At 38.2% G+C, this 14633-nt stretch overlaps 1 protein-coding gene across 1 annotated transcript in view; it reads left to right on the top strand.

The window, feature by feature from the left end:
• LOC102165335 overlaps positions 1-14633 on the top strand; it is a 77852-nt gene that overhangs the window by 18028 nt on the left and 45191 nt on the right. Inside the window, exons 2-3 of the mRNA XM_021084589.1 lie at positions 6012-8343; positions 14267-14458. Of these exons, the coding sequence (XP_020940248.1) occupies positions 6579-8343; positions 14267-14458 (1957 nt within the window). The 5' untranslated portion in view covers positions 6012-6578. The remainder of the gene's footprint in view (positions 1-6011; positions 8344-14266; positions 14459-14633) is intronic.

Raw genomic sequence — 14633 nt, 5'->3', positions numbered from 1 at the left:
CATACTGACCATTTGTATGCGTGATATCAGAGAATGTTTTGCCTATGTTCTCTTCCAGGAGTTTTATGGGGTCTAATCTCATGTTTAAGTCTTTAAGCCATTTTGAGTGAATGTTGTGAGGATGTTTTGTAGTATCATTGATTTACATGCAGCTATCCAGTTTTCCTAGCATCACTTGCTGTCTTCTTCTCATTTTATATTCTCGCCTCCTGTGTGGGAAGATTAATTGGCCATAGGGTCTGGGTTTATTCCTGGGTTCTCCATTCTGTTTCTTGGTCTGGATGTCTGTTTTTATACCAGAACCACACTGTCTTGATTACTGTAGCTTTATAATATCTTCTGAAAACTTGGAGAGTTATGCCTCCTGCTTGGTTTTTGTTCCTCAGGATTGCTTTGGCAATTCTAGGTCTTTATGGTTCCATATAAATTTTAAGATTGTTTGTTTTAGTTCTGTGGAAAATGTCCTGGGTAATTCGATAGGTATTGCATTGAATGTTTAAATTGCTTTGGGTAGTATGGCCATTTTAATGGTATTAATTCCTCCAACCACGAACATGGGATACTTTTCCATTTCTTTGAATCCTCTTTAGTTTCCTTGAATAATGTTTTATATTTCTCAACATATAGGTCTTTCACCTTCTTAGATTTATTCCTAGGTATTCAATTTTTGAGGGTGCAATTTTAAAAGGTATTGTATTTTTGTATTCCTTTTCTAATATTTTGCTGTTAGTATACAAAAATGCAATTGATTTCTGAATCATAATCTTGTATCCTGCTACTTTGCTGAATTCATTGATCAGTTCCACCAGTTTTTGTGTGGAGTCCTTTAGGGTTTCATGTCATCTGCATAGTTACAATTTTACATATTTTCTTCTAATCTGCATACTTTTTATTTCTTTTATTTCTCTAATTGCTGTGGATAGAACTTTCTTTTTTCCTTTTTTGTTTTTTTCTTTTTAGGCCCGCACCCATGGCATATTGAACTTTCCAGGCTAGGGGTCGAAATCAGAGCTACAGCTGCCATCCTACATCACAGCCACAGCAACAGAGATCTGAGCCACGTCTGTGACCTACACCACAGCTCACGGAATGCCAGATCCTTAACCCACCGAGTGAGGCCAGAGATTGAACCCTCAACCTCATGGTTCCTAGCCACCTTCATTTCCTCTGCGCCACGATGGAAACTCCAAGGACTTTCAATACTAATTGAATAAAAGTGAGAGTGGGCATCCTTGCCTTGTTTCAGATTTTGCGGGAAAGCTTCCAGCTTTTCTCAGTTATATTGCCTGTGAGTTTGTCATAATAGCTTTGATTATGTTAAGGCATGTACCCACAAATTGGTAAGAGTTTTTTTTTATCATGAATGGATGTTGGATTTTGTCAAGTGCTTTTTCTGCATCTATTGAGATGATCATGTGGTTTTGGACTTTTCTTTTGTTAATGTGGTGTATGACATTGATTGATTTGCATATGTTGAACCATCCTTGTGATCTTGGGATGAATCCCACTTGGTCATGGTATATGATATTTTTTATATGTTGGATTCAGTTGGCTAAAATTTTGTTGAGGATTTTTGTGTCTATATTCATCAAAGATATAGGCCTATAATTTTCTTTTTTGGTAGTATTTTTGCCTGGTTTTGATATTAGGGTGATGGTGGCTTCATGGAATGTCTTTGAGAGCATCCCTTCTTCTTCAATCTTTTGTCAAAGTTTAAGAAGATAATGGGTATAAGTACTTCTTTGTATGTTTGGTAGAATTCACCTGTGAAGCCATCCGGTCCTGGACTTTTGTTTGTGGGGAGTGTTTTTGTTAAATATTCAATTTCATTTCAAGTGATTGGTCTGTTCAAACAACCTATTTCTTCTTGATTCAGTTTTGGCCTGTTGTATGTCTCTAGAAAGTTATCCATTTCTTCTAGGTTGTCAGATTTGTTGGCATAAAATTGTTCATAGTATTGCCTTATGGATTTTGTATTTCTTCATTATCTGTTGAGATTTCTCCTTTTTCATTTCTTACTTTATTTGGGTTGTCTCTCCCTTCTTTGTGAGTCTGGCCAGAGGCTTGTCAATTTTGTCTACCCTTTCAAAGAACCAGCTCTTGGTTTGACTGATTTTTTTGTCTATTGTTTTTTGAATCTCTATTTTATTGATCTCCTCTCTGATCTTTATATTTCCTTCCTTCTGCTAACATTAGGTTTTGTATATTCTTCTTTTTCTAATTCTTTTAGGTGGTAGGTTAAGTTGTTGATTTGACATTTTTCTTCTGTTTTGACAAAAGCCTGTATTGCTATGAACTTCCTCCTAAGAACTGCTTTTCTGGCATCTCATAGAACTTGAATGGTTGTGTTTTCTTTGTCATTTGTCTCTAGGTATTTTTTAATTTCATTTTGATTTCCTCATTCACCCACTGGTTTTTTAGTAGCATATTTTTAGTCTCCATGTAGTCAGTTTTTCCTCATTTTCCCCCTGTGGTTGATTTCTAGTTTCATGACATTGTGGTCAGAGAAAGTGCCCGAAATAATTTTATATTCTTAAATTTGTTGGGGTTAGTTTTGTGCCCCAGTATGTGGTCAATCCTAGAGAATGTTCCGTGTGCACTTGAAAAGAATGTGTATTCTGATTTTTTTTGGATGTATTGTCCTGTAACTACCAATTAAATCTAACAGTTTAATAGTGTCATTTAGGATTTCTCTTGACTTAATGATTTTCTGCCTAGAGGATCTGTCCATTGATGTGGGTGGGGTGTTAAAATTTACTATTATTATATTCCCATCAATTTCTCCTTTTATGTTGGTTAGTATTTGTTGTATTAGGGTGCACCTATATTAGGGGCATATATATTGACAAGTGTAATATCCTCTTCTTGAACTGATCTTTTTATCATTAAATAATGTCCTTCTTTGTCTTTATTTACGGCCTTTGTTTTAAAGTCTATTTTGTCTGACATGAGTATTGCAACTCCCTCTTTCCTGTCTTTTCCATTTGCATGAAATATCTTTCTCCATTCCCTCACTTTCAGTTTATGTTTTTGCCCTAAGGGGAACCTCTTGAAATAGCATATTATAAGGTCTTTTTTTTTTTTTTGTAGTCAAGTCTGCCACTCTATGTATTTTTTTTTTTTTTTGTCTTTTTGTTTTTTCTAGGGCCTCACCCATGGCATATGGAGATTCCCAGTCTAGGGGTCTAATCGGAGCTGAAGCTGCTGGCCTAAGCTAGAGCCACAGCAATGCGGGATCCGAGCTGCGTCTGCGACCTACACCGCAGCTCACAGCAATGCTGGATCCTTAACCCGCTGAGCGAGGCCAGCGATCGAACCTGCAACTTCATGGTTCCTAGTCAGATTCATTAACCACTGAGCCACAACAGGAACTTCTCTGTGTCTTTTGACTTGGAGCATTCTTCAAATATATTTTCAATCCCCTTTTATTTTTCTTCTCTTTCTGGAACCCTATTATGTGTAGAATGGTCTGCTTTATATTATCCCATAGATCTCTTATACTGCTGTCACTTTTTTTTATTTATTTCATTTCCTGTCTGCTGTCCTGAGTGGGTGATTACCATTATTCTATCTTCCAAGTCATGTATTCATTCCTCTGCATTATTCATTCTGCTGCTCTTCAATGCATTTAACTGAACTTGTGTCTCTGCAAATGAATTTTCTAATTTTTTTTTGCTCCTCCTTATAGTTTCTGTTTCATTTCTAAAGCAATCTGTATTACTGTTCAGACCTGCTCATAATTTCTCCAGTATTTCCAGTGTCTCCTTTTGAACTCAGTGTCTGTTAGATTGCTGAGGTCTGTTGCATTGTTTGTTCCTTCAGGAGAATTCTCCTGTTCTTTTAAATGAGTATAGTCCCTGAGCTTCTTCATTTTGTTTATATTTTTCTTATTCTGTGAGTTTAGGGAAAACAACTATCTACTCTAGTCATTGAGGGCTATTTATATGCGAGAGTGTCCCTGGGTATTTTGTGAGGGTTTACTTTTCTTTCTTTTTTCATTTGTGTGTGTGTTTGTTAGGGCTTCTTTTGCTTTGGATGTTTGCTCTCTCTTTCTTCAGTGTGTGTAGGCTGTTATCGCCTTGATAAGAGGTATGCCAGTGTACGGCCTGTGCACAATTCCAAGGAGATGGAGGCATGGGCATTGCCTATACTAGTGCCTAGCTGATGGGCCCCTGACAGTGGAAAGGACCCAAGGGGAGGTGGCACAGGGTGTTCCTGGTTGCAGGGCCCTGGGAAGTGGCAGTGACACTCATGAAAGTGTAGGTGGTGCCCAGAGTCTTTGGCAGTGGCAGCAGCAAGGCATTTGTGTTCCAAGGGGAGTGAGAGCAACAACGGGTGGCACCCAGTTGCAGTGCCCTCCTCTGAAGTGACCCCTGAGATTACTGGGGCTACAGGTGGCACCTGTTCATGGATCCCTAGTGGTGGTGGGCTGTGTCCACCTCTAAAGTATGAGATGGCTACAGTGGTTTTCCCTGGTGCCTGAGAGCCCACACAGTGTGCACAGAAAGATATTCCTATGGCACTCCCATTCCTCCCCTTCTCACTCTCCCCAACAATGGTGGCTGGCTTCTTCTGCTGGCCCAGGCCTCCTCCCACGCTCTTTCAGCTATGGCACTCTGTTTCCAGCCCATGATGCACTGTTCCATAGCCCCTCAGGTTGTCTCCACACAGCCAGTTCTAGTCCTCTCCCTGGAACCGAACTCAGAAACCTAAATCTAGTGCCTAGTTCCCACCCAAGCAACTCAGGCTGTAGTGTCCTGGGCAGTGCTACCAATGGTCTGTGTGGCACTCTCTGCATTGCCCTCCTCAGTCCAGCTGCTGTGCTTTTATCCAAGGCTCTGCCATTTCACTTCCAACCCAGCTGATCTCCCCATCTGTCAGTGGCCTCCCAAGGTGAGGATTCCTTTTCTCTTTCACAGCTCCCTCTCAGGAGTGCTGTTCAGGTCCTCATTCCTTTTTTTTCCTCTTCTTTCTCTTTTTCTCCCCCTTTTGTTCTACCCAGTTATGCGGAAGCTTTCTTGCCTTTTTTGGAGGTTTAAGGTCTTCTGTCAGCATTCCATAGATGTTCTTTGCCAATCCTTCTATATGCAGATGGTTTCTTTTTTTTTTTTTGATGTGTTTGTGGGAAAAGGTGAGTACCATGTCTTACTCCTATGCCATCTTGATCCCATTTCTTACATCATTATTTATTTTTTGCCCATTCTTTTTTCTATTTCTTTTAAAACACTCTTTCAGATGCAGCTTAAAACATAATTTGAGATCTCTGTATTTTGTCCACTTTTTTTTTTTTTTTTTTTTTTATGGCTGCACTCATAGCATATGGAAGTTCCCAGGCTAGGGGTGGAATTAGAGCTGCAGCTGCCAGCCTACACCACAGCCACAACAACACCAGGTCTGAGCCATATCTGTGACCTACACCACAGCTCACGCAATGCTGGATCTTTAACCCACTGAGCAGGGCCAGGGATCAAACATGCTTCCTCCTGGTTACTAGTCAGATTTGTTTCCACTGAGCCACAATGGGAACTCCTGTCCACTGTTTTTCACACAAGATCTGGTACCTCCTGCTCAAGTTCAAAAATCTCTCAAGCACAATATTCTAACATTAAAAAGCAGAGGAGTAAAGTTTACAAGGTGACAGTTCTTGGACCAAATATCTGATCACAGCAATGTGCTCTTTATCAAGAAGTCTCCTAAAATTTATTTGCATAAATTTGCTCTGAAGTTTTCATTTCCCCTAATTTGGAAGTCTCTGTTTTAGAGTAATACTTAATTAGATTCTTACTTCCTAAAACTACCAGGTGATATTCTGCATTCTAAGTTAATTGCTTTAAAATGAGATATTAGAAATGAATTTTTGTGTAAAATACTAGAATACTAGAAATGAATGAAAATGTCACTTTTAATATCTACAAAGGATGTATTTTTATTTTCATTCTAAAATTCAGAACATCTGCTCTCTAAATACATACAAAAACCTGTTTTAAAATTTTTTCTGTCTTCTTCTTTAGGTGAACCTCAGCCCACTAATGAAGCAAGCCGAAAATATATAGAAGATCTTAAAAGAGAAGTTAAAGCAGACACCTCAGGAGCTTTGCTTCATCAGATTAGGACATTAGGGAAATCTAGGGGAAAAAGGAGATGAGAATACATGTGCTTCTATGAATAGAAACCAGGAACCCCCTTTTCTCCCTGAAGATAAGAAACAACCTCCAACTGACAGCAAAACAAGTAGGAAGAAGGAAAATGATGATCCTCCTTCATCCATTTCTCATCACCTAGAGAAAGTCTTAGCAGTGGTCATGTTTAATGACTGTGAAGAATCATTATCAGGAAAAATTACACTGCAGTGTTTTCCAAACACATTAGAAGGCTTTAAACCAGCAAAAGGCAAAATTATTACAGAAGTGAAATGCGGGACTATCAGTGTACAAGTAGAAATCAAGAAGGGATTTTTCTGTAAAACAGGAATACAGTTCCAAACAAAAAAGTGATGTTCAAAGTGTCACCAGTATTATTCCATCAGATACATTCAGAGATGCTGCACCTCTAGAAGCTGCTCTTCTAAATATAAGAATATGTCGGTGGAAGAAATAAAACGTAAGACACCATCTAAATCTGGAAGAGACATTGCCAGAACTGAAAGCCTCTCACTGAAAGTCAGCATTGTAGGAAAAGGAATTAAGGTTAAATACATGAGTAAGAAACAGAATATATTAATAAGTATAACTCGTCCTAAAAGAAGTGGAAAACTAGCTAAATACAGAAATATTTCCTCCAATCACACTACTAAAGAATGTTCCAAGTCTTTTGCACAGGCTGATAACAGGTGCTCTGAAAAGTGGCAGCCTGAAAACAAGAATCAGAGTTCAGACTGTTGGCGTGTCTCTCCTATTGTGTCTGTTGGCCAGAAGGAAGAGAATTTTGATACGACTGTGGTTTCTCTGTGCTCAACCCCTGAGAGGGAGAATAAGCCTGATGCACTATCTTCAGTATTAAAGGACTATGAGGTAGAATCTGCCACATTTCAGCAGAAGGACTTTATAACTAGTAAGAATAACTCCCAAAAGAAACATTTCTCTGAGGCTGAGATGCTTTTCAGAAACATTCTTCCTGTTTTGCATGATACCCTAAAGACCACAAGTTTAAGTGATACAGACTTGAGTACAATGCCTTTTAAGGATCCCAAAGATACACACAGAGAGAGAAAGATCATCCTTGATAAACTAGAAAATATCACATCAGGTTCACATATACAGCATAGCACAGACGGAATAAATTATTTGCCAAGTATCATTACTGACATCTTTCCAGTTCAAGATGACTTTCACTTTTGTTCTTTGTCGTCTCTGAGTGAGCAGCTCACAGGAGAAAAGGCAGACAATATTCACTGCAAAGACAGCAAAATTCCACCTGCAGATTGCTATGAGAACTCAAATTCTTTATCTTTCCCTTCTATTCAAAATGCTCTGAAATCCTCCACCTCTTTCAGCCTATTACACTGGGCCACCAAACACTCAGGACCTAAAGAAACCCCTGGGGATACATTTTCCTTTAATGACTATGCTGGACTTTCAAAAGACTATGAGGAAGAGCGTGTTAATACGACTGACAGAAACTTTAATCGAACCACTTTATGTACTGACTCTCATACAAAAACACAGAAGCTATTGGAAATGAAGAGTACACAGCATCCAACTCTTAGCCCAGCAATCTCCAGCAGCCTCTCTGCTGGCAGTCCACACAACAGCAGTATCCAAAGCACTTTAGACTGGGGTCAGAAAGAGTCCCAGTCAAGTAACCCAGAGAAAGAAGTCCTCAGCAAAACAAAAGTGCCAGTTATGACCTTAATAACAGATAAGTTAGACCAAAGATTAATTATTCAAAATGATAAAGAAGGCCCGGTTTATTCTAATTATCTCACAGATATGAAAAACCCTATAGAGTCACCGAGCACTCTGGGAAATGCTGAAAAAGACAAATTCCAGATAATTATGCCTGCAGTAAATAATGTGAGCTACAGAGATTCTGAAGACCTTTCAAAAAAGAACCATGATGAAGTCTGTTTTCAAACACATTTTCCAAACAGTGTTGAGTTCAACTGTGCAGTGTGTGCTACAGATAATCTGCTTCTTATTGAGAAAATACTGACCAGTGATACAGACCAACATGATAACCATGATGAAAAGAGCCTTGGACTAACCAGACTTAAACAGGAGCTAACAGAGTGCCAGAAGATTATATCAACAGAGCCAAATTCTGAAGATAAAAATGACCCCAAGGAAACCTACTACCACCAAACAGATATACTGCTATCCCCTCAGAAGCAGAAAGCTTTGGAAGGTACAGTGGGCTATACAGAGTCTAACTTTCATTATTTCTATAGTTTGAGCTTTGGGAAGCCTTTTTATTGTGTGGAATTTTTTCTTTATTGCTAAAGATATATTAAGTATTTTAGAGTTAGATGAGTACAGGCAAGCATATATCAGCCTGCTTCTTCCCATCACCACTTACCCCACCCATAAAAATGCATATCAAAAATCACCAAGGCTGCAGTTTAAAGTTTTAAAAAAATCAATTTCTCTTTAAAAAGCTGATGTATTGCCAAATCAATTTTGTAAGAAAGGTTAGCCTTTTGCACTCTTAAATAATCTACCATTTCTTTTCTTCTTGCAAGCTAAGCATGTTGAGAAGAATATGTTTTAAATCTTGCTACGTTGTTGCAGAAGCACGGCATACATGTTTCAGGGGACCATGTGGAACAGTAATTAAAGCAAAGGACAAAAAACAGAAACAGACATAGCTAATCCTGACTGAGCCATCCATTGGGCCTCTGACCTCAAGCAGACCTCTGACCTCCCTTGTGGATTGGCTGGCCCTGCTCAAACCATTGATAGAACCCAGAAGCTCTCCAGACCTGGAGAGGGCTAAGATAAAAGCTCTTTCCTAACTACATAATACTGTCTGTCTGCTTTCAATTTTGGATCCACATTATATCATTCGAGGCATTTCCTAGAAGGGCCTTCTTGTTTTTCTTCAATAAGCCCTAAATCTTTTATATTTAAGGTTACCATTATTCCACATTATATATTTAAATACATCTTAAACAGGTAAAAACGTTCTTCTGAACTTCCAATAACATTCTTAAGATGTCCAGAAATGATATTTGGTACGATAAAAATTAATCCAGAAGCTATCTTCTCTTTGTTGTTATTCTATCCCTAGTTTTTAAAAATAGAATTAATAAAATTTGGAAGTAGAAATAAAACCACATAAGTGTTGGCATGAAATATGAAATTAACCTTATAGAGAATTAAATGTCTGGAGTTCCCGCTGTGGTGCAACAGAAACGAATTCGACTAGGAACCATGAGGTTGCAGGTTCAATCCCTGGCCTTGTTCAGTGGGTTAAGGATCCAGCATTGCCGTGAGGTGTGGTGTAAGTTTCAGACACAGCTCAGATTCTGTGTTGCTGTGGCCTGTGGTGTAGGCTGGCAACTGTAGCTCCAATTAGACCCCTAGCTGGGGAACCTCCATATGCCGTGGGAGTGGCCCTAAAAAGAAAATAATAAAAAAAAATTTAAATAAGAGAATTAAAAGCCATCCAGTCACATGCTTAATATGAACACCCTATAGCAAAGACCCATCAGTCACAGTGACTGCTTCCCAGTGCCAAAACAGCCCTAGATACCAGGATCAATGGCATTAGTCATAACATTGATTCAGTCATACTTATTTAAGTCTACAAGAGGCAGTCTGGCAATAAAAACACTTGTGTCTCCCAAAGCAGATGCTATCCCTGCCAGGCTAACTCTCCTTCCCCTATGGACATGCCCCTCTCTGGACTACATCTCTAGCAAGGGTTATTTCCTTAGAAAATCAATGACTCAAGTTGGAATTCCCCAAAAGTGGACGCTGTGCTTTAACAGACATTGAAATTGTGCCATTTGGTGCAATTACGTTTACCAGTATCCTATGTTACTGCGGTTCATTAAAAGGCAGTTCCTACAACTCTCTCCCTTGCCCCTTTATTCCTCTCCCCCACATCACCCTGTTCCAGTCACACTGGCCTCCTTGAGTTGCTGGAACCTGTTAAGCAAGACAACACATCAGGTCCTTGCTTGGGCTCCTCCCTGTATCTGGACTACTTCTTCCAAATGTCCACATGGTTCGTGCTTGTCCTTCTATTTTTTTTTCACCTAGTACCTTATCAATGAAGCCTTCTCAGGCCACTCGACTTAAAATTGCAATTTGAGCTCTGTCCATTCCAACCTAGGCCTACTCTATTCCTTATCCATGTCTTATTTCTACACTTAGCATTTTCACCTTCTCATCTGCTGTATATTTTACTAGTTTATTTATTCTGTCTTCTCCCACTAGACTGTAGTCATGAGGGCATGGATTTTTTTTGTTTTGATCTTTGCTGTATCTAAAACATCTGAACAGTGCCTTCCTGTAGAGCAGACACTCAATGAATATTTGTTAAAGAAAGAAGTCAGGGAAGTTATATCAGGTTGCTTTGTGCAAAACTCTATGTTCACATACAAAACCAAAACAAATAGGAAAACAGCTCAGAAATTACAATTTTGTATTAGAAGATATCTGAATCTAAAATATTTGCATGGATTTGACTCTCCTAGAGTTTTGAATATTTTTATACTTTATTCAATACTGTTATTATATTATTGATACTTTGAGCCAAGATTATGTAATATTTTTTCAGGGAACAGATTATTTAAGGAACTGAGACATCTTTGTACTATTTTTCCAGAAAACTTTCAATTTGACATAGGCACAAATTTCTGCCTTTATTTTCAAAGGGGTCCTCCAACTCCTCAAAATTTATCCATACACCTCAGATTAAGAACACCTGTCAGAGCGCTGACGGCATTCATGTAGTTCGTTGCACCATGTATGTGCTTGGGAGTTAATTAGATTAAAGGTCAAGATCTAAAGAGGCCAGGTAGATAATGTAACTGAATAAAGCAGGCTACTTGTAGAAATAACGGAATTTTGGTGCACTAGATGGAGCGCTGTCCTTGGGGAATGAGAATCCTGGCCCTGAATAGCCAGGTCTTCTAGTTTTTCAAGATTGCTGGAGATTTGGAGTTTTTATTTATACAAATCTCTAGACTATATAACTTTTAAAACACAGTAAAGAATGAACAATCTACCACCTCTGAACTCAGTAAATAAGAAGTGGCAGGGATGGGCATGTGGCAAGAGTTAAAGAGCCAGTGATATAAAGGAAGGCATACAAGTCTGAACTCTTAAGACAAAATTCTGGATTCTGGTCTGCACATTCTCAAGTAAAGAAGTTTCTTGGGGCCTCATTTCTTCAGCTATAAATTGACTGAAATATATATTTAAGATCTCTGCCAAAGAACCAGAAATTCTATATCATAAAACATTTTGATGAGGAAACCAAGTCTAGGCTATGCTGACAGAATGACAGATAATGAGAAGGATTAAATGATATTTTACATGGCATAGAAATATTTATAATTAAACAGCCCTTTATATGTAATATGACACAAAACCTCCATGTAATGTATGAGATATTTTATTTCTCTGTGCCCCTAAGGAAAGGGTGATTTCGAAAGCCTGCACCAAGACAAAAGGTGTAGAGAACGGCAGCTCCGACAAAGTTTGTGGTCCTGAGGTTTGTACCAAGAACGAAGATGAATAAAACAGTTACTCCTTTTCTTGTAGCAAGATACAACTCTAGGGATAATTTGCAACAAGCTGAATTTTTATAAAATTGGGAACTTTCCACACTCATGGGCATTTCAATGTTTCTCGGTAAATAAGCAAGTCTAGGGTCCAGGATCCAGCTGCAATATCCTGTTTTCTTTCACAAAGGCTCTACCCAGATCTGCATCTTTCTCTCCTTGGTTTATAATCCACTTTCCAGGCTTCCTCTTGGCTTTCGAGGTGGTAACTTTCTATATTTGGTAAAACATTAGTATGTTTTTTAATAGATTAACCTATTACCCCTACAAAGGAACAGTGTGTATTTTAATAGAGTCCTTCCAGATACCTGAGTGTCCTCATTCTAGCACCAAGCAAAAAACTGCCTTGTTCCTGGAAAGGGTCAATAAACATCTATCGGTTATTCACAGAACGAGGAAGAGGCTTACTTACATGTGAACAAAGGTTACTATGATAGAGGTTCAAATCACCAAGTAAAAACTTTCTATCAGCTTGAATGATTATGCTGATTCAGGTAGTAAATTTGAGTCTGGGAAGTGTTCAAGCTTGGATTGAATGACTACTTGGTAGAAATCTTGGTTGAACAAAATTACCTTCTGTATTTTTGCAAACCTGAGAATCTGTGAATACCAAGCAAGACAAGGGGACCTTTGCTCTCAGTGCACATTACAGTGATTCTCAAATCACTCTTCAAAACACAGTGTAGGGCACATACCTTCTCCTTACTGAGTGTTTAAGTTCTAGAGGAAAACTTTTCTATGCCAGAGGGCCATATTTCCATCATACACACTTTCCTAGGGCCATAGGACTTCCTTTTTCTCCAGCAATTTCAGAAAAGAGTTTCTTTAAATGTGAAATATTTGACATCAGAAAATTTTCCTTCTCATAGTTGCCTTCAGAGTCAGCCTGGACTCCCAATCTCAACAAACAGTGGAACTACAGGGAGCACTGAAGAAAATTGCTAGAGACTAGCTCTGCAGCATTTTTAAAAGTTTCACCACTCTGTAAAATTCCAGAGGGCAATAAGTCATTTTGTTCATTGCTGTAGTCCTGGAAACCAGTGCAGTAGAAATTAGTATATTGTATATTATATATACATACATATTAGCATAGAAAGTGAACAGTAAATATTATAGAATGAGGTCATTTTTTCTGTCACCCTCTTAATCCCTAGGGAAAAGGTAGGAGTCAACAGCAGAGTTATGGAAAATAAGAGGAATTGGATAATGACCATTCTCCATTCCCATGTCTTTGGCCCTGACAAGTGAAATTTAAATTGTTATGTAAGTGGGTTAACAAATACAAATAAAGAAGAGAATGTATGCATGGATATATCCCATTTATTAAATAGTTCTGAGAACAAACTTTGATACTGATAAATTAGGTTTTAATTTATAAAGACCAAATTTTTAAAACTCATTTGCTTCTGGGAATAGAATAAAAATAAAGTTTAAAATTTGGTTTCTTTTTAATTGATGTTCCTTGCCTTTTTTATAGTATCCAAAAGTGAAAGCAATAAAATTCCTTATTAATTCTAGCCTCCCAAACTACTTTCTAGGTATTGTGTACTCTGCTATTTGAATTTTTATTTTACTTTGTCAGTTATTTTTTTAAAGTTTGCTTGTATTGCAGTTTATTTGAAATTTTCTTACTTCTAATTAATATACAGTCTCATGGCTTGTGATGACAGAAAGCAGCATTTCGGAAGTATATAAAGTATTTCAAATAGTTATTTATCCAAACATAACATTATCAAAGCCTTCATGCAGTTTGGCCTTTTTTGTTTTGTTTTTTCATTTTCTTCATTTTGAACCAACACATGCACAAGAAAAGTATCATGAAATTAGCCTTATCATTAATAGAGGTCAAACCATAAAGGACTTGAATTCAATAGTAAACTCATTACCATAGATTGTAATTTAACTAATTCAGGTAATAACACCTTGTCTTATTGAAATTTCATGGGACATAATTAACAATTTATTTGCTCCATGATCCTCCAAAACAACTAATATAATGTTTCAGGCATACTGCTTGTGCCAAGGAGTATCTACTGAATTGAATCTCACTAAAGAAAGGCATGGTCATCCCCCCTTTCTTATGTAAACCTATTTTCAATTTATACGTTTTTCTTTCCTTTTACAGCCACATCTGCAGCATATGGAAGTTCCCGAGCTAGGAAATAATTAAGTCAGAGCTGCAACTGCCGGCCACAGCCACACAGGATCCAAGATCTGCTACCTACCCCACAGCTTGCAGCAATGCTGGATCCTTAACCCAGTGAGTGAGGCCAGGGATCAAACCTACATCCCCATACACTATGTTGGGTTCTTAACCCACTGAGCCACAAGAGTAAGTCCCTTCCTTCCGTCTTTCCTTCCTCCCTCCCTCTCCCTTTCCTTTATTTTTTAGTAATAAAATTTTAGAAAATGAACCATGAAGGAGTGAAATGATTCTAGTTCTAGTCTACAGCGATTCTATTTCAAAGACTGGAATATCTGAAATCCTATCTTGAAATGATGTCTCACTTTCATACTTAATGTGGTTTCATCTAGATTGGAATTTGGAAATAAATAGCCACCGAAAGTTATCCCAAGAATTGGCTCCAAGAGGTGCACAGGTCAGCGATGGCTCCCAGGAAGAAGCAGTAGACCAGTGGGCAAGAAGGAGGCAGCAATTCAAAGACGGTAAACGATGCAGCTCAGCTGGGGGAAGTTCCTTTGCCAGCACCATCACTGAAGGATCTAGTGAGTAGACAATTGCCTTCTTTTCCCAAACCAGAGCAAAGGCAACAACTTATCGAAGCTTAACCAGAACCTCTCCCTCTTACCTTCAGAATATAAACTCTGTTGTTTGATTGTGGCAATGTAGTGATTATATGCTTTTATATGATAGATATTTTTAGAATAAGCAACTCTTTAT

Source organism: Sus scrofa, chromosome 2 (assembly GCF_000003025.6).
Source record: "Sus scrofa isolate TJ Tabasco breed Duroc chromosome 2, Sscrofa11.1, whole genome shotgun sequence".
Taxonomy (NCBI): Eukaryota; Metazoa; Chordata; class Mammalia; order Artiodactyla; family Suidae; genus Sus; species Sus scrofa.
Note: the sequence above shows the minus strand (reverse complement) of the source record. Positions and strands in the feature narration are given on the sequence as shown.